The sequence below is a fragment of the Moschus berezovskii genome, chromosome 3 (assembly GCF_049115385.1).
Source record: "Moschus berezovskii isolate FMDL1 chromosome 3, NW_MosBer_1.0, whole genome shotgun sequence".
Lineage (NCBI taxonomy): Eukaryota > Metazoa > Chordata > Mammalia > Artiodactyla > Moschidae > Moschus > Moschus berezovskii.
This window is the reverse complement of record NC_142462.1, coordinates 39,764,576-39,785,614: the sequence shown is the minus strand read 5'-3', so window position 1 is coordinate 39,785,614 and position 21,039 is coordinate 39,764,576. Positions and strand designations below refer to the sequence as shown.

The following is a 21,039-nucleotide window of genomic DNA, read 5'->3' as shown; positions in this document are numbered from 1 at the left end:
CTGGTAGGCTATGGTCCACAGGGTCACAAGGAGTCAGACACAACTGAGCGACTTCACTTTCTTTCTTTCTTTTGTAGCTAAGCTGGTAAAGAATCTGCCTGCAATGCAGAAGACACAGGTTCAATCCCCGGGTTGGGAAGATCCTCTGGAGATGGAAATAGTAACCCAGTCCAGTATTCTTGCCTGGAGAATCCCATGGGCAGAGGAGCCCCTGGGCTACAGTCCATGGGGTTGCAAGAGTCAGACACGACTGAGCGACAGAACCACTACCACCACCAGATACACCAAACCAGACAGCAGACTGTTCCTATTTCTCAGAGTTGAATTTTTTAAACGGCAAGAGCTTAATCACAATAAGAACCCAGATAGTAAGAGTCATGCACTGACTATATAAAAGTTCGCAGTTTGCTCTATGCCATTACATTGTTAAATATAATTTAAAATTGTAAGAACTTGTGAGCACTTGAGACATAATAAAATTCACAGCATTCAATTTCTTACTATAGGAACATTTAAAAACCACTCAAAGTCAAACTTCTATATATAGAACTGGGACCAAAGTAAAGGCAAATTAAAGAAAACAAAGTGATAAGTCAATTCAATTATAAGTAAATTTTTCTACAGTCTTATACTTCATATCAATGCAGACACAATGATGTGGCTAATCTACATTACTTATTTGTCCATTAGACATCTTGAGGTCAGTAATAATTTACATTATCTGGCAGTCACTGGACAACAGAGAGTGTGATAAACAGAAGAAAAAACTACCCACATGTAGAAAATAGAAACAAATATATGCACACAATCTATACACAGAGGCACATCACTGTGCATGGAAACTGTTCTTTTTATTCTTGGTTTGATTTCTACAGAAGTATGTTGAAGGAACAATGTAAGCATTTGCTACAGCAGAACATCTATAAACTCTTAATTTACTAAAAATGGAAGGATGCGAGGGAGCTTAAAAGAGGACAAAATGTGAGTCAGGTCAATACAAAATGTAATTTGTAAAAGATTTCTACAACTTCAGTGCTTTAGATGCACATGAGAAGGAGAACCTGGAATACGCATGAGGTGATTATATCTAAGGCACTGGAAATCATTAAGAAAAATAGGCCTAAGTAGTAGATCACGAAGGACATAAAGACCTCATAATTCTTAATAATTTTGTGAATGGCAGCCAAATTGGGAGACAATGATAAATTTAGAAGACAAAAAAAAGTGTAAGTAGAAAATATATATATGCTGACAATGGATCTGATCTGGGATGGGAATAATCTAACAAAGTTACGTAACAGGTAATCTAACAAGATTATATACCAGATATTTAACAAGCTCATGTGACCTATACTTTGCATATAAAGGTATATATTAAAACAGAACTTAGTGCAAAGAAAAAAGGATCAATTGCTCGGTGTGCGTGTTAGGAAGTGAGCCTTATATATTTATTTATTGTTGCGCTTTTACAGTAATGCCTTAAATGCCTGTAATGCCTTAAAAATTTTTAACATGATACGCCTATGTTTGAAATAAAGGAAGAGATATAATAAAATCCCACATAACTAATCTTGTCAGTCTGAATAATCTAGAAATATATTTGAAATGATATGTTTAAAGTTTTATAAACAGTGTAGTAAATGGAAATAAATTTAAGATCTTTTGTGAAAGGGGTCCTTCCGTGACAAGGTGATCACAGTCAAGTTACCCAATGGGTCATTTTACCACAAAATTCATTACATCAAACAGCACACTTTCTTTCTTCTAAAACCCAAGTGGGCAAATATATTTACAGAGCCCCTAGAGAAGTTAACTACAGACCTTCCATATCCTTAGCATGAAATGTCAATGACTCATTACAGGGTCAGTTTCTTTCTCCATTTTATTAAGAGAGCTAATGTTCCCTGTTAAGGAGGCTCTGGCTACCTCCTTCAGAATCTTCAGTTTCTCACAAATGTTTGTTGGACTTCTTTAAAACGCTGATAAAATGAAGATGAATTGGTGATCAGGTCAGTTCAATAGCTTTGGCCTGTATTATAAATTTGAGGAGAGCAAAAACTGTATCTTGATGAAAAGCTATAATGTGTCTCAAACATGATTTATATACAGCACTACTCTGTTCTGAAAATCCATTTCTACATGAAAATCTCCATTTATACATGAAAAAGTTGGTATTATTTATTTCTAACAACTGGGAATTTGTTGGTCATTTTAAATTTAGATGATGCAGGAGACCTGGGTTCGATCCCTGGGTCAGGAAGATCCCCTGGAGAAAGAAATGGCAACCCACTCCAGTACTCTTGCCTGGAGAATCCCATGGACGGAGGAGCCTGGTAGGCTACAGTCCACGGGGTCACAAAGAGTCGGACATGACTGAGCGACTTCACTTTCACTTCACTTTAAGAGCTCTCTAAGAAACAGCAGGATATTAGGTGAGTGGATATTGTCCAAACATGAAAGATATAAGGCTATATAAGAGTCCAAACAGAAAAGATTATACAGACTATAAATAAAGACTTATCAGAAAGGGATTAGGTGCCAGGCAATTTATTACTCAGATGACTCTTACAATTCCGTTTAAATAAGCATTACCCCCACCCCAGTGTTACATATGCAGAAACAAAAAGCAAGGAGTCATGCTTAGTGTTAAACAGCAAGGAAGCCACAGAAATACGTTCAAATCCTGACTTTAAACTCTAGGTACAGGGATCTCAGCACTGCCCCAAGTGCGTACTTTTGTTCAGGGATATCAGTTTGGCAATAGGGTCACAGAAAAGCAGTACCAACATCAGAGGTCTGGCTAGATTAAAGACTGATGATGCCAGGAAGGAAAGGGTCTCCTTTCTTAACCTAATGGAGAAACCAAGTCAAGAGGGACAAAATCTGATCCATTCTAAACAGGCAGTTTCGCTGCATTCTTTTCTGAGACTGCAATTACTCTTGTTGCTGCTACAGTATTTTGAAGAAGACAGCCACTATTACTACACACAGAGGTAAACCAGAAATAAATCTTCCACTTGGATGTCCTCACTGGTTCCCCAGTGGACAGCTCTATGGACAGGCAGTGGTATGTGCATGTCTTTCTGCTAAAATATTTTACCACCCACTGTCTAAAGTGACAACATAGATATTGCGATAAAAAGCATGGTTACTATGCTTTTAATTTGTCAGGATATAATAACATTTTTGCAGTTATAAAAGCAGGAGCATCTTATGTTATAGATAAGTATACCAAGTATTGCTATAAATTCAGGTTTTCAATTATAAATCAGAAATACAAATATATATTTTTGCATACATTAAATGTGTCACAGAAAGATAAAATTATATACTAGCATAATAAGATATATTCTAGTTATTTATACCTTTCATAGGCTATAAGAGGAACTAGGTTCCAATCCATGAAAGGCCCAGTCAACACCTTGAAACATACTCAGTGTGTGGTACAGGAGATGATGAAGAGAATTCTACTGATTCATTTTGTAAATAACTGGCTCATATTTCCCTATTTATCTCTAACAAGCAATGAAACTAACAGGCAAGTAAACATAAAAGCCTCCAGCAATCTTTTTTAAAAAACAAAAGGTAAAAATTTATTTTGAGTTCTATCTCTGAAATGAGAAAAATCACAGAGGAAAGCAGGTAGAAATTAGGTCTGTGCTAAGACATTCCTTGTAGAAATGTCAGGCCACTAATTACCTAGTGAAAGGTTGCCTAAGAAGCACAAAAAGAAGTATATTGCTCTACCAGTGAAGGGTTTCCCAGGTGGCTCAGTGGTAAAGAACCTGCCTGCCAATGCAGGAGACACAGGATACATGGGTTCAATCCCTGGGTGGGGAAGGTCCCCTAGAAGAGGAAATGGCAACCCACTCCAGTTCTCTTGCCTGGTTAAATTCCATGGACAGAGGAGCCTGGAAGGCTACAGTCCATGGGGCTGCAAAGAGTTGGGCACAGCTGAGTATGCATGCACTACCAGGGAAAGTTTAGAGAGGGCTCTAAAAGAAAAGCAGAGAGAAAACAGAAAGGGTGGGGGAAGGGAGAGAGGAGAGAGGGAGGAGAGAGAGGGAAGCAGAGCAAGGAGGGACAAAGGCAAGGGGAGAGAGAGCCGAAGCAGATGGAGGGAGAGCAGGGAAAATATCAGAAAAATCAGCTGAAGGTACGACAGTAAAGACGCCGAGAACAATTACCACGATGGGAAAGTGACTAAAAGCCCAAAGAAGGTCACACGAGTTACAAGTTCTGAAAGGAAGGCTACCTAAAGAAAGAGAGCCTAAGATCTTGCGGCTCTCAACAGGGGGACCAGCCAAGTAAGACAGTCCTGAATGCTGGGACAAAGAAATAGGAAAATGATCTCGTGGCCATGGGTGGAGTGATTTTATCTTCAATATCCCCCCAAAATTAGATTTACTGAAAAATGAACAAAACTCTTTCAGACCCACCAAGAACAAGTAAATTTCTTTCTATCCTTTTATGACATGGAATTTTGTGTTTTAGAACAAGCATGTAAATTAGTTCTAACGTAAAAACAAACACCACAGCTAGAATTCAAATATAGATGGCCCATTAAATACAAGCTCACTGACATAACTTAAGGACTGGCTGAAGATTCAGGAGAGAAGTGGGTAGCTAATGTAATACTACATAAGCGTTTCTCAACGTCTTTACTTCTCCAGGGTGCCGTGGCTTTGTAACATTCCACATTCACTGCCTTAATATAACCTTACCAAGCCAAAATAGTCTTAAATCCTACTTTTTCTCTGAGCCAATGAATTCAGAAAAGTATTAGAAATCAAAGTGGACAGTCATATGTTTCGGTACAACTAAGTTTGTAATTAGTTGGAAAAAAAAAAGCATTACACTTACTCATACCACTGTTTATTGTGTTTTCGGTAAAGCAACGTATCCAAGGCAACAGCATTGACATCCAGAGCTCCTGGGGAAGGCCACTGGTTGGTGAGGTGGGCAGTTAACTCTTGTCTCGATCTTAAATCATTATTCTTTAGCACAGTCCTGTGAATATTAAGATGGTGAGTGCTTTTGTCTTCACTGTTCTGCAATGGCAGAGGAACCTAACGGTATCAATTTAGGCCCCCAAATTCACCTTTTAAAAATGGTATGTTAACAGACTGGGGACAGAACTACAGGAAGGCTGGTTGGAGCTATGACTGTTCTGTCTCCTGCAGTATGTGTTTCTCATTCTTTCTCTACCTGCTGTAACAAATCGCTACCTGTGAAATTCAGGCTCCCTATCGTTTCCCCAGAGATATTACTAAAGGACTAAGGGACTCAAGCTGCACTTGACATCTTAACTAAAAATAATGGTGATATCTTAAGAGTTACAGGTAATCAGATGCCAATAAAAACATAAAAGAGAGTGGAGATTCCATCTGTACGATTATCTAGCTTCAAAATTCACAATGTTGAAGTAACAGTAAACAGAAGAATTAAATAAAAATATAATATAGAAAAATATAAAATAAAAACTATGAGGTTCCTGTAATTGTTTTTGATAGAAATGACTACCAATAAATCTTCATGAAAATAATTTCCTCAATGACAACTGCATTGAACCATATACTCTACCAGAAATTTTCTACAGAATGAAACCACTGTAACAACTCATGGTTTTATTTTCATCTTTTGCAGAGCTGTTACTCATTAATGCAACTTGGAAAAGAACTAGCTTTCTGCCAAAATTCCAATTTCACAAAACTAATCCAACATTTGAACTGAGTTCAATTAAAAGCATAATTCTTTTTGCAAAGCTCTAATTCTATCTCTAAAATACCTTAAAATATCACCTAGGCCACCTGCATTCTCAAGGATCCAGGATTTTAGTGTCCCAAGGTTCTGAGCAATCAGCTCAGAAGTAGGAAGAAAATGTGCTTGCCACTAACTTTCAGAGACTACAGTCCTGTTGTGGGTGGCAGGCAGTCAGCAGTGTACTAGCTAGCAAGACAATCCTGCATTAGAGAAGGCCAGCCTGCACAATACCACTGGCTATTAACCATGATCCTAATGGAGTAATCCCACTTTTAAATGTCTCTACAAGCTACAAACAAATATTCTGATTTTATAGAGGTCTGATTTTATCTGTGTGCATTTAAAATATTTGTTCCATTATGTCCATAAAGAAACATTATCTGATGTAAACAACAGACTTTCTCCTAAAATTGGAATACTAGAAATGAAATAGGCAAAGGTCAGTGAGAATGTCTCCCATTAAGATACTACCTTAGGCAAGGTTCAACTATTTCATTTCACTAGAGAAGGAATGAAACATTTTAAAATGACTTCTAGGGTACTTTAACATTAGTTTTTACAAAAACAGTAAAGAGGGACTAGAAAACTTCTAAGATTGACAGAAAAATTGTGTAAAGCAGAAATGGTGGTTACTGGCCAGAGAATCTATTAAAATAAACTATCTTTATTTTGGGATCTATTACTACATTTTCTCTTTCACATACTCCTCTTTAGGGTTTCCAGTGGATGTCACTGGAGAACAGAATTTCAAAGTCGTAACTGGCCTACAGGAAATATTCACAGCAGAATGCAAGAAAGGCACATAGGCATCTGAGGAAAGGACACTGGTAAAACAGTTAATGAAAAGTAAGTGCACCACCTCCACTTCAGAATATGTTGTGGAAAGTGAAAACTTTTATACCATGTAGAGTGGAAAAAGGGACTGCATTTTCACAGAACTTTTTACACACTATTTGCCCACGGATAATTTTTGTCCATTGATGAATTAGGTATTGTCTTCTTCTGTGGGAATCTGCCTGGTTCTCTGGAACAGGATACAAGAGATTTCAGTGTGTTGAACAGGCCTAGTTTTTCATCCATGCCACACCTGGCTCCCACCATCTGTGAGGAATATGGACAGAGGAAATCCTAGCACTTGCCCTGCGGCTGTGGAAAGGAAAGCTTCCTGGAGGATCCTGGTAAGGGGACCCTTGCTCTTACCACCCCCGTACACTAGGGGGCAGGCAAGTGAACTGGTTAGGTTGAGAACCCCACCCCTGAATTCTGAATCGTGACCAGAGTTCGCTTAGGGTGATAAACAGACAAGCAGTTTATTTGTTATAGCAGTGAGGTCCTGACTAAAATGTACCAATAAAGAGACATTCCTGCTTCCCAACCGCCTGAAGGAGCTCGGCCTGCTGCTAACATTTAAGGTTAATAATTCTACAGAAAGATGCACTAAGAGAAAATTGTTTAATTTACTAAGAAAGTAGAAATAATATATGCAGTCCAGCTAATTTTTAACAATGTTCCTATAGTATCTACCTCTGAATTGGTGGATAACTAATTTCTCTTTAGATTCTCAGTAGGAATTATTTAGGAATTTGGCCACACCCACACAATTCAATCTTATCCTCCTCAGCTTTCCTGAAGTATAATTGATAATTTAAAATTGTATACATTTAAAGTAAACAACTTGATGATTTGATATACAATGTGAAATAAAAATCACACTCAAGCTAATTAACACGTCCAACGCCTAACATAGTTAACTTCTTTTTTTTGCAATGAGAACACTTAAGATCTACCCTCTTAGAAAACTTCAAGTATGCAATAATGTTAACTACAGTCACTTTTCATGCATTAGACCTCCAGAATTTATTCATTTTGCATAACAGAAACTTTGTACTCCTGAACTTTATCTCCCTAAATACCCCAACTCCAGGCTCTGATAACAATCATTTTATACCATTTCTGTGAATTTGACTTCTTTAGAGTCCATAAATGGGATCATACAGTTTTGTCTTTCTGCATCTAGTTTATTTCACTTAGATAATGTCATCCATGTTGTCATGAATGGTAGGATTTTCTTCATTTTTAAGGCTGCATAATCATCCATTGTATATGTTTGTATACAGACACAGTCTTTATGTATCACATATTCTTTATCCATTCATCCATGGACACATGGACATTGAAATTACCTCTGCCTCTTGGTTACTATTAATAATGCTGAAATTAACATGACAGTACAGCTATCACTTCAAGAGAAAGGCTTTAATCTCCTAGGCCTTCCCTGAGTTCCAAAGAAGAGATTCAAGCAGTTATGAATTTAGGGAAATGAGGGAATGCCGAAACAAAGGAAAAGCAGTCAAGAAACAATAGCTCACATAAACAGAAAATTATAGCAGACAGACAAAAGAAATCAAAGATGATATAACAATTAGGGAGATATATAATGTTCTTGGATTGGAAGAAATGGACATTGTGAAAATGACAATCCTACCAGAAGCAATCTGCAGATTCAATGCAATCTTTATCAAATTACCAATGGCATTTTTCACAAAACTAAAACGAAAAAATTTCATAATTTGTATGGAAACACAGAAGACCCCAAAAAGGCAAAGCAACTTTGAGGAAAAAGAATGGAGTTGGAGGAAACAACCTCCTGACTTCAGACTATACTACTAAGTTACCAAGACAATATAGTACTGGCACAAAAGCAGAAATATAGATCAATGGAACAAGACAGAAAGCCCAGAGATAAAATCATACACCCATGGGCACCTTGTCTTTGACAAAGGAGGCAAGAACATACAACGGAGAAAAGACGGTCTCTTCAATAAATGGCACTGGGAAAACTGACAGCTACATGTAAAAGAATGAAATTAGAACACTTCCTAATACCACACACAAATATAAACTCAAAATGGATTAAAGACCAAATGTTAAGACCAGAAACTATAAAATTCTTAGAGGAAAACACAGGCAGAACGCTTTTTGACAAAAATCACAGCAAGATCCTCTATGAGCCACCTTCTAGAGTAATGGAAATAAAAATAAACAAGTGGAACCTGATTAAACTTAAAAAGTTTTTGCCAAAAAAAAAAAGTTTTTGCACAGCAAAGGAAACTATAAACAAGGTGAAGACTACCCTCAGAATGGGAAAAAATAACATCAAATAAAACAATTGACAAAAGATTAATCTCCAAAATATACAAGTAGCTCATGCAGATCAATACCAGAAAAACAACCCAATCAAAAAGTGGGCAGAAGACCTAAACAGACATTTCTCCAAAGAAGACACACAGATGGCCAATAGTCACATAGAAAAATGCTCAACATTGCTCATTACTAGAGAATTGAAAATCAAAACTACAATGAGGTATTACATCATACCAGTCAGAATGGCCATCATCTACAAAAATCTACAAATAATGAATGCTGGAGAGGGTGTGGAGAAAAGGAAACCCTCTTGCACTGCTGGTGGGAATGTAAGTTCAGACAGCCACTATGTATAACAGTATATTGTTGTGTTGTTCAGTCACTCAGTTGTATCCGACTCTTTGAGACCCCTCCCTCTGGACTGTAGCCTGCCAGGTTCCTCTGTCCATGGGATTCTCCAGGCAAGAATACTGGAGTGGGTTGCCATTTCCTTCTCCAGTATAACAGTATGGAGATTCCTTAAAAATCTAGGAATAAAACTACCATATGACCCAACAATCCTACTATTGGGCATATACGCCGAGAAAACAGTAATTGAAAAAAACACATATCCCAGTGTTCACTGCATCACTATTTACAACAGCTAGGACATGGAAGAAACCTAGATACCCATCAACAGATGAATGGATAAAGAAACTGTGGCACATATATACAATGGAATACTAAGCCATGAAAACAAATGCATCTGAGTCAGTTCTAATGAGGTGGATGAACCGAGAGTCTATCAAACAGAGAAGTTAAGTCAGAAAGAAAAAAACAAACATCTTATATTCACATATATACAGGGTATCTAGAAGGGTGGTACTGATAAACCTACTTTCAGGACAGCAGTGGAGACACAGCCACAGAGAAAAGACTTGTGGACACAGTGGGGGAAGGAGATGGTGGACCAGTTGAGAGTAACATGGGAACACATATGTTATCACATGTGAAATAGATAGCCAGTGGGAATATGCTGTATGATGCAGGGAGCCCAAATCTGGTGCTCCTTGACAACCTAGAGGGATGAGGTGGGGTGGGAGGTGGGAGAGAGGTTCAAGAATGTTGATGTATGGCAGAGACCAACACAATATTGTAAAGTAATCATCTTCCAATTAAAAATAAAGCACTAAAAAAAAACCAGCTCAGTGATAAAAGAGTCTTAATTCCTCCTCGAGGGATATACCTAACAACCCGACACATATTTTTGAGTTGCTCTGTAGGAACTAAGACCCCCACCCAGGTGGGGGACGGGGATGCCATGCTAGGCACAAGCACTGGACCTCAGACCGACTGAAAGACTGATGATTAAGATTCCTGAAATACCACCCTGTTCAGTTCAGTTCACTCACTCAGTCATGTCCGACTCTTTGCGACCCCATGAATCACAGCACGCCAGGTCTCCCTGTCCATCACCAACTCCCGGAGTTCATTCAAACCCACCTCCATCGAGTTGGTGATGCCATCCAGCCATCTCATTCTCTGTCGTCCCCGTCTCCTCCCGCCCCCAATCCCTCCCAGCATCAGAGTCTTTTCCAGTGAGTCAACTCTTCACATGAGGTGGCCAAAGTATTGGAGCTTCAGCTTCAGCATCAGTCCTTCTAATGAACACCCAGGACTGATCTCCTTCAGAATGGACTGGTTGGATCTCCGTGCAGTCCAAGGGACTCTCAAGAGTCTTCTCCAACAGAAGGTCATGGCCCCTGCAACCCGCATCCCAACTGTTGATTTTAAGAACAATGTCTTGGCCTATGTCCTGGCTAGCCAGTAAGATGGATCTGAGACAAACCTTTGTCTTCCATCTTCTTGGTCAGCACCCTTTTGATCGACAAACCTTTCTTTGCTCCAAAGTCTGACTGTTCAGTTTGTTTGGTCTCACTGTGCATGGGGCACATGAACTTGGGTTTGATAACAATCCTAATTTTCCTCCCTTTGGATAAATACTCAGAAGTGGGACTCATGGACCATACAGTAGTTCTACTTTTAATTTTTTCCTGGATGATTAGTGAAGTTGAACACCTTTCCACACATACCTGTTGGGTCATTCCTATGCCTTCTTCGGAGAAATGTCTATTTAAGTCCTTCGCCTATTTAAAAAAAAAAGTTATTTTTGCTATTGAGTTGTATAAGTTCCTTAAATATTCTGGATATTAATTCTGTAAGGCAGCAATATTTGCCACCCTAAAAATGTGCCTCTTTGGCATGAGAATTAATTTAGGCTGATTGTTTTCAAGGAGGAAAAGATGGCTCAAAATTCTTTCTTTTTACATTCCTCTTAGCTACCTAAAGAATTTCGATAACAGGTCTGTTTCAGGAATAGAGCTATTACTGAAAATACATACAAAGAACACATAATCCAAGTCTATGTCCCAACCACTGATGCCAAAGAATCTGAAATCAACCAGTTCTATGAAGACCTACAAGACCTTCTAGAACTAACACCAAAAAAAGACATCCTTTTCATCACAGGGATTGGAATGCAAAAGTAGGAAGTCAAAGAGATTGCTGGAATAACAGGTAAGTTTGCTATTGGAGTACAAAATGAAGTAAGGCAAAGGCTAACGGAGTTTTTCCAAGAGAACACACTGGTCATAGTAAACATCCTCTTAAACATAGTAAACATCCAACAATACAAGAGACGACACTACACATGGACATTATTGTTGTTTAGTCGCTAATTCATGTCCGACTCTTTGTGACCCTGTGGACTACAGCACTGCCAAGGCTTCCCTGTCCCTCACCATCTCCTGGAGCTCACCCAAGTTCATGTCCATTGAACTGGTGATGTTATCCAACCATCTCATTCTCTGCTGTCTCCTCTCCATTGCCTTCAATCTTTCCCAGCATCAGGGTCTTTTCCAATAAGTCAGCTCTTCCCATTAGGTGGCCAAAGTACTGCAGCTTCAGCATCAGTCCTTTCAATGAATATTCAGGGTTGATTTCCCTTAGGTTTGACCAGTTCGATCTCCTTGCTGTGCAAAGGGCTCTTAAGAGTCTTCTCCAACACCACAGTTTGAAAGCATCAATTCTTCAGCACTCAGCCTTCCTTACTGTCCACTCGAACATCTGCACATGACTACTAGAAAAACGACTATACAGACCTATGTCAGCAAAGTAATATCTTTGCTTTTTAATAAGCTATTTAGGTTTGTCAAAGCCTTCTTTCCAAGAAGCAAGTGTCTTCTATTTCATGGCTGCAGTCACCATCCCAAGTGATTTGGGAACCCAAGAGAAAATTTTTCACTGCTTCCATGTTTTCACCTTCTATTTGCCATGAAGTGATGGAACCAGATGCCATGATTTTGGTTTTTTAATGCTGAGTTTTAAGCCAGCTTTCCCACTCTCCTTCATCAAGAGGCTCTTTAGTTCCTCTTTGCTTTTGACCATTAGAGTGGCATCCTCTGCATATCTGAAGTTGTTAATATTTCTCCCAGCAATCTTGATTCCAGCTTATACCTCATCCAGCCCAGCATTTCACATGATGTACTCTGCACAGAAGTTAAATAAACAGGGTGACAATATACAGCCTTGCTGTACTCCTTTCCCAATTTTGAACCAGTCAGTTGTTCCATATAAGGTTCTAATGGTTACTTCTTGACCTGCATACAGGTTTCTTGGGATGCAGGTTAAGCGGTCTGGTGTTCCTATTTCTTTAAAAATATTCCAATTTGTTGCAATCCACAGAGTCAAAGGCTTTTGCATAGCCAATGAAGCAGAAGCAGATGGTTTTCTGGAATTCCCTTGCTTTCTCTATGATCCAACAAATGTTGGCAATTTGATCTCTGGTTCCTCTGCCTTATCTAAATCCAGCTTGCACATCTGAAAGTTCTAGGTTCATGTATTGCTGAGGCCTACCTTGAAGGATTTAGAGCATTACCATGCTAGCATGTGAAATGAGCGCAATTGTCCAGTAGTCTGAACCTGCTTTAGCGCTGCCCATCTTTGGGACTGGGATAAAAACTGACCTTTTCCAGTCCTGTGGCCATTGTTGGGTTTTCCAAACTCACTGATATATTGAGTACAGCACTTTAACAGCATCATCTTTTAGGATTTTAAATAACTCAGCTGGAATTCCATCACTCCACTAGTTTTATTGGTAGTAATGCTTCCGATGCTTTTGAACTGTGGTGTTGGAGAAGACTCTTGAGAGTCCCTTGGACTGCAAGGAGATCCAACCAGTCCATTCTAAAGGAGATCAATCCTGGGTGTTCATTGGAAGGACTGATGCTAAAGCTGAAACTGCAATACTTTGGCCACCTCATGCGACAAGTTGACTCACTGGAAAAGACTCTGATGCTGGGAAAGGTTGGGGGCGGGAGGAGAAGGGGACGACAGAGAATTAGATGGCTGGATGGCATCACCGACTCTGTGGACATGAGTTTGGGTGAACTCTGGGAGTTGGTGATGGACAGGGAGGCCTGGCGTGCTGTGATTCATAGGGTCACAGAGAGTCGGACACGACTGAGCGACTGAACTGAACTGAACCATATAATGTCATGAACCTCTGTCCATAGTTATTCAGATACTGTCTACTACATCTCTCTTGAACCTATTCATCACCTCTACTGTATAATCATAAGGGATTTGATTTAGGTTATATCTGAATGGACTAGTGGTTTTCCCAACTTTTTTTATTTTAATCCTGAATTTTGCTATAAGGAGCTGATGATCTGAGCCACAGTCAGCTCCAGGCCTTGTTTTTGCTGACTGTATAGAGCTTCTCCATCTTCGGCTGCAAAGAATGTAATTATCACTCTGATTTCTGATTTGTCCATCTGGTAATGCCAATTTGTAAAGTCACCCCTAGTGTTACTGGAAGAGGGTGTTTGCTATGACCAGTCCATTCTCTTGGCAAAACTTTGTTAGCCTTTGCCCTGCTTCATTTTGTACTCCAAGGCCAAACTTGCTTGTTACTCCAGGTATCTTTTGACTTCCTACTTTTACGTTCCGATTCCTATGATGAAAAGGACATCTTTTTTTTTTTTTTTTGGTGTTAGTTCTAGAAGATGTTGTAGGTCTTCATAAAACTGGTCAACTTCAAGTTCATTGGCATCAGTGGTTGAGGCATACACTTGGACTACTGTGATACTGAATGGTTTGCCTTGGAAACCAATCGAGATCATTCTGTCATTTTTGAGATTGCACCCAAGTACTGCATTTCAGACTTTTTATTGACTATAAGGGCTACTCCATTTCTTCTAAGGGACTCTTAGGTCCATCTAGTGAAGGCTATGGTTTTTCCCGTGGTCATGTATGGATGTGAGAGTTGGACTGTGAAGAAAGCTGATCGCCGAAGAATTGATGCTTTTGAACTGTGGTGCTGGAGAAGACTCTTGCGAGTCCCTTGGACTGCAAGGAGATCCAACCAGTCCATTCTAAGGGAGATCAATCCTGGGTGTTCATTGGAAGGACTGATGCTAAAGCTGAAACTCCAATACTTTGGCCACCTCATGCGACGAGTTGACTCACTGGAAAAGACTCTGATCTTGGGAGGGACTGGGGGTGGGAGGAGAAGGGGACGACAGAGAATGAGATGGCTGGATGGCATCAGCGACTTGATGGACATGAGTTTGAGTGAACTCTGGGAGTTGGTGATGGACAGGGAGGCCTGGTGTGCTGTGATTTATGGGGTCGCAAAGAGTCGGACACGACTGAATGACTGAACTGAACTGAACCTTGGAAGAGAGTACATTTTTATTTATTTTAGGAAACATGAGATAATGCGAAAAGTCTTTTTTTATAACTTGGTTAGCTGCTGCCCATAAGAACTGTTGTACACTTCCCAGATGTCCCTTCTGAAATGTTGTTTTTCTCCAGCTTTAGTTTATAGTTCTATCACAGTAGATATTTCTACATTGCATTTTCAAATCCTCCTCATTAGATTTTTTTTTATTCTTGCATTCTCACTCTGCCTCTCATTACATAGTAGATGCTTCATAAATTTAATTAATTAAATTAGACCAGATCGGAAAATTCCCCAAATTTGGAGTTATTCTTATTCAGGCATGCCATCTGCTGGTTCCCTGGTGTATCTGTTAGTTGGCCTGAATTCCTTAATCCAATAAATTAAAATTCATGTTGAAGCATTGCTGAGTTTGTGTGTTGGGCAATTTTCCCACGTTCTTCCACTTCCTGTGTGCAGGTGCTATTCTTTCATTGAACCTCTCCAGAATTGTTTTTCCTGCAACCTTCTTTTACCTGTTGGCCACTCTAAAAACCCGGAGAAACGGAGTTTACGTTTCAGAGCCCTGGAGTGACCAGAAGGATGTAACTGGGCATGCTCAGTAGGTTGGCCTGATTTGGAACATACTTATGGCTTGAATGGGGGCATTTAATGCCATTTGTTTCAGGATTGGCTGCATCTGCATCCTAGCATTATATTGAGAGATGGCAGCCTTTCCCACCCTCTGGGCACTCACACTTTTCCATTTTGTCCATGGGCCCAATTTTGGAGCCAGCCCTCTAGGATCTCCCGGCCAATCAAGAGGCCACACACTGTTGCCTAAGACACCCTGGATGCCAGCGAAAAGATTTATAGGTAGTGACTGGACTATTGGAAGGGGTGGGGGCTAGACAGAGTCACACAAACAGGAGCGATGGCAACACCAGCGCTACAGGCTTGAAGAGAAAAACTTGAAGACATAGACTTCAAGAGGTGAGAGCAGTGATCATGGCATGAAAAAGATGGAGACGCTGTTGAGAGCGCTTCTCTCAGGTCCTCCTGGGCTTCTCACGAGCCTTGGCAGTGACCCCAGGAATTACATTTTGCTCTGTGTTAGCAGTTAAATCGGAGAAGGCAATGGCAGCCCACTCCAGTGTTCTTGCCTGGAGAATCCCAAGGACAGGGGAGCCTGGTGGGCTGCTGTCTATGGGGTCGCACAGACACAACTGAAGCGACTTAGCAGCAGCAGCAGCAAGGAGCCAGGTATTCCAAAACTATTATCTACCTATGAAGTATTCTTGCCCTAAAAGTTAATCCGAAATCTAACAAGGTCTCTTAAATGCTTTTCAATGTTTACATTTTTAAAAGAAACTGAAGTACAATTGATTTCCAATACTCTTATTTGTTTCAGGTATTTTTTGAATTATGCTCCATCTAAAATTATTATAAAGTATTGGCTATATTCCCTGTGCTGTACATTACATCCTTGTATCTTATTTATCCTAGTTGAAATTCAGACCTTTAGTTGAGAGTATCCCTTGAAAAGAAACATTAATGAGTAGTTTGCTGCTGCTGCTGCTGAGTAGTTTAGAACCTAAAAAAACCCTCAAATGCCTCCTTATTTATTTTTCTGGTCGTGTTAGGTTCAAAACCAGGCCCCCTACGTAGAAACATGGCATCTTAACCACTGGACCACCAGCAAAGTCTCTAACTTCCTTTTTTATAGTAATTATTTCCTTGTTGTTCATTGCCATCTTAACTACTGGAACCACCAGGGATTTCCCTCAAATGCCTCCTTTTCCCTTTCATTGTAAAATATAAGATAAACTCTGGATCCTTAGAGGAATGACTGATTCCAGAACCAGAACTATCCAAGATCAGCCTGTGGTATCTTGTACCAGAAAGCAAGAAACTTAGCAATGACAAATGTATCTTGTCAGAAGTACACAGGAATTAACATAAAGGCATTTCCATTAGTAAAGATTGGACAATCTGAGCTTCAAAAATAAAAATTTAAGTGATAGAAGGACATTGAATATATGCATATCTGCTGTAATCCAGAAACAAAACAAAACAATATTCTTCAATCACACGACAAAAATAACTAGCCTGATGGGGAAAGGGCTTCACTGGTGGCTGAAATGGTAAAGAATCTGCACGCAATGCAGGAGACTTGTATTCAATCCCTGGGTCGGGAAGATCCCCTGGAGAAGTGAATGGCTACCCACTCCAGTATTCTTGCCTGGAGAATCCCCATGGACAGTCCATGGGGTCACAAAGAGTCGGGTATGACTGAGCAACTTTCACTCATTTATGGGTAGAACAGGGTTATGGGATGACAACTCAAAGCCTATTCAACCTTCCAACTAGACCACTAAGAAAGACTGTGACAATCATAACTAAACTTCAAACCTAGTGTAAAATATTTGTTAAATTCCTATTAATTAAAGAAATATTACAATAACTTTACAATGGTAGCAGCGTTAACAACGACAAACAAGTAAGAGCTACTTGATGGAAGATGGTCGAGAATCCTGAGGTTTAGGTTTGCCCTGAAGCCAAGGAAAAAAGCACACAAATCTGCGTTCAGTTCAGTCGCTCAGTCGTGTCCGACTCTTTGCGACCCCATGAATCACAGCACGCCAGGTCTCCCTGTCCATCACCAACTCCCGGAGTTCACTCAAACTCACCTCCATCGAGTCAGTGATGCCATCCAGCCATCTCATTCTCTGTCGTCCCCTTCTCCTCCCACCCCCAATCCCTCCAAGCATCAGAGTCTTTTCCATTGAGTCAACTCTTCACATGAGGTTGCCAAAGTATTGGAGTTTCAGCTTCAGTATCAGTCCTTCCAATGAACACCCAGGACTGATCTCCTCTAGAATGGACTGGTTGGATCTCCTTGCAGTCCAAGGGACTCTCAAGAGTCTTCTCCAGCACCACAGGTCAAAAGCATCAATTCTTCGGCGATCAGCTTTCTTCACAGTCCAACTCTCACACCCATACATGACCACAGGAAAAACAATAGCCTTGACTAGACGGACCTTTGTTTGCAAAGTAATGTCTCTGCTCTTTAATATGCTATCTAGGTTGGTCATAACTTTCCTTCCAAGGAATAAGCGTCTTTTAATTTCATGGCTGCAATCAGCATCCGCAGTGATTTTGGAGCCCAAAAGAAATGAAGTCTGACACTGTTTCCACTGTTTCCCCATCTACTACAGGTCAATCATCTCCAAGTCCTAGCTCAAGTGAGCTAGAGGAAAGCAGGGTGAGAATGTATTATGTACAGTGAGAGGGCGCCATCTATTGGTGGCCTTAAGTACTTGCCTGTATTCAGTTCAGTCACTCAGTCATGTCCGACTCTTTGGGACACCATGGACTGACTGCAGCACCCCAGGCTCCCCTGTCCATCATCAACTCCCGGAGTTTACTTAAACTCAAATCCATTGAGTCACCGATGCTATCCATCCATCTCATCCACTGTCGTCCCCTTCTCCCACCTTCAGTCTTTGCCAACAGGGTCTTCCAATGAGTCAGTTCTTCCCCTCAGGTGGCCAAAGTACTGGAATTTCAGTTTCAGCCTCAGACCTTCCAAATGAATATTCAGGACTGATTTCCTTTAGGATGGAATGGTGGGCTCTCCTTGAAGTCCAAGGGAGTCTCAAGAGTCTTCTCCAACACTACAATTCAAAACCATCAATTCTAAGTCCCTTAGCTATCTTTATAGTCCAACTCTAACATCCATACATAACCACTGGAAAACCATAGCTTTGACTAGACGGACCTTTGTTGGCAAAGTAATGTCTCTGCTTTTTAATATTCTGTCTAGGTTGGTCATAACTTTTCTTCCAGGAGAAAGCGTCTTTTAATTTCATGGTGGCAGTCACCATCTGCAGTAATTCTGGAGCCCAAAAAAATAAACTCTGTCATTTTCCACTGTTTCCCCATCTATTTGCCATGAAGTGATGAGACCAGGTGTGATGATCCTAGTTTTCTGAATGTTGACCTTTAAGCCAACTTTTTCACTCTCCTCTTTCATCAGGAGGCTCTTTTGTTCTTCTTCACTTTCTGCCAGAAGGGTGGTGACATCTGTATATCTGAGGTTATTGATATTTCTCCCAGCAATCTTGATTCCAGCTTGTGCTTCATCCAGCCCAGCGTTTCTCATGATGTACTCTGCATATACATTAAATAAGCACGGTGACAATATACAGCCTTGACGTACTTCTTTTCCTATTTGGAACCAGTCTGTTGTGCCATGTCCAGTTCTAACTGTTGTTTCTTGACCTGCATACACATTTCTCAAGCGACAGGTCAGGTGGTCTGGTACTTTGATCTCTTGAAGAATTTTCCACAGTTCGTGGTGATCCAGAGAGTCAAAGGCTTTGGCATAGTCAATAAAGTAGAAATAGATGTTTTTCTGGAACTCTTTTGCTTTTTCAATAATCCAACAGTTGTTGGCAACTTGATCTCTGGTTCCTCTGCCTTTTCTAAAACCAGCTTGACATCTGAAAGTTCACGGTTCACATATTGCTGAAGCCTGGCTTGGAGAATTTTGAGCATTATTTTACTAGCGTGTGAGATGAGTGCAATTGTGCGGCAGTCTGAGCATTCTTCGGCATTGCCTTTCTTTGGGATTGGAATGAAAACTGACCTTTTCCAGTCCTGTGGCCACTGCTGAGTTTTCCACATTTGCTGGCATATTGAGTGCAGCACCTTCACAGCATCATCTTTTAGGATTTGAAATAGCTCAACTGGAATTCCATCACCTCCACTAGCTTTGTTCACAGTGATGCTTTCTAAGGCCCATTTGACTTCACATTCCAGGATGTCTGGCTCTAGGAGAGTGATCACACCATCGTGATTATCTGGGTCATGAAGATCTTTTTTGTACAGTTCTTCTGTATATTCTTGACACCTCTTCTTAATATCTTCTGCTTCTGTTAGGTCCATACCATTTCTGTCCTTTATTGTGCTCATCTTTCCATGAAATGTTCCCTTGGTATCTCTAATTTTGTTAAAGAGTTCTCTAGTCTTTCCTATTCTATTGCTTTCCTCAGTTTCTTTGCACTGATCGCTGAGGAAGGCTTTCTTATCTCTCCTTGCTATTCTTTGGAACTCTGCATTCAGATGGATTTATCTTTCCTTTTCTCCTTTGCTTTTCACTTCTCTTCTCTTCACAGCTATTTGTACAGCCTCCTCAGACAGCCATTTTGCTTTTTTGCATTTCTTTTTCTTGGGGATGGTCTTGATCCCTGTCTCCTGTACAATGTCATGAACCTCCATCCATAGTTCATCAGGCACTCTATCAGATCTAGTCCCTTAAATCTATTTCTCACTTCCACTGTTTAATCATAAGGGGTTTGATTTAGGTCATACCTGAATGGTCTAGTGGCTTTCTCTACTTTCTTCAATTTAAGTCTGAATTTAGCAATAAGGAGTTCATGATCTGAGCCACAGTCAGCTCCCGATCTTGTTTTTCTTGACTGTATAGAGCTTCTCCATCTTTGGCTGCAAAGAATATAATCAATCTGATTTCAGTATTGACCATTTGGTGATGTCCATGTATAGAGTCTTCTCTTGTGTTGTTGGAAGAGGGTGTTTGCTACGACCAGTGTGTTCTCTTGGCATAAGTTTTGCCCTGCTTCATTCTGTGCTCCAAGGCCAAATTTGCCTGTTACTCCAGGTGTTTCTTGACTTCCTACTTTTGCATTCCGGTCCCCTACAATGAAAAGGACATCTTTTTTGGGTTTTAGGTCAGGAGTGGCGGCTGCACTTTACCTGAGCATACATGAGTAGATACCCCATATCCAAGGTCAGAGAAACCCCAGCAAGATAGTAGGCACTGGAGCTGCTATGAGGAGATATCCCACATCCAAAGGAGAAGCCCCAGCAAGACAGTAGAAGGGGCAAATTTGTGTTTAGAATCAAGCTCCGTTTCCACCAGAGACACTCAGAAGGCTCAAACAAACCTTGTGTACACCAGGACCCAGGACCCCACAGAGACTGAGACAGAACTGTGTTTGAGAGTCTCCTGTGGAGGTACGGGTCAGCAGTGGACTGCCACAGGGACAGGGGCTCTGGATGCAGCAGACTTGGGTATGGCATAAGCCCTTTTGGAAGAGGCTGACATTAACCCCACCACAGAGCTGCCAGAACTTACACAAGACTGGGAAATAGACTCTTGGAAGGCACAACAGAACCTTGTGTGCACCAGCACCCAGAAGAAAGGAGAAGTGACCCCACAAAAGACTGACCCAGACTTGCCCGGGAGTGTCTAGTCTCCAGCAGAGGTGTGGGTCAGTGGTGGCCTGCTGCAGGGTTGGGGGCAGTGAGTGTAGCAGTGCGTGTATGGGACCTTTGAAGTAGGTCCCCATTAACTTCATTACCTCCACCATAGTTTGGCCCCAGGTGGGTGTTCATTGGATGAACTG

General features: G+C 40.6%; 1 protein-coding gene across 4 annotated transcripts in view; it reads right to left on the bottom strand.

Moving 5' to 3' along the window:
- The window catches only part of RUNDC3B (RUN domain containing 3B), a 179,132-nt gene that overhangs the window by 20,180 nt on the left and 137,913 nt on the right, over nt 1-21,039 (bottom strand). For 3 of the 4 annotated variants that reach the window (XM_055420596.2, XM_088833770.1, XM_088833775.1), the window contains one exon: nt 4,864-5,010. The exons of the other annotated variant lie outside the window; for it this stretch is intronic. In XM_055420596.2, coding sequence (XP_055276571.2) covers nt 4,864-5,010 — 147 coding nt within the window. The remainder of the gene's footprint in view (nt 1-4,863; nt 5,011-21,039) is intronic. 4 annotated transcript variants of the gene reach the window in all.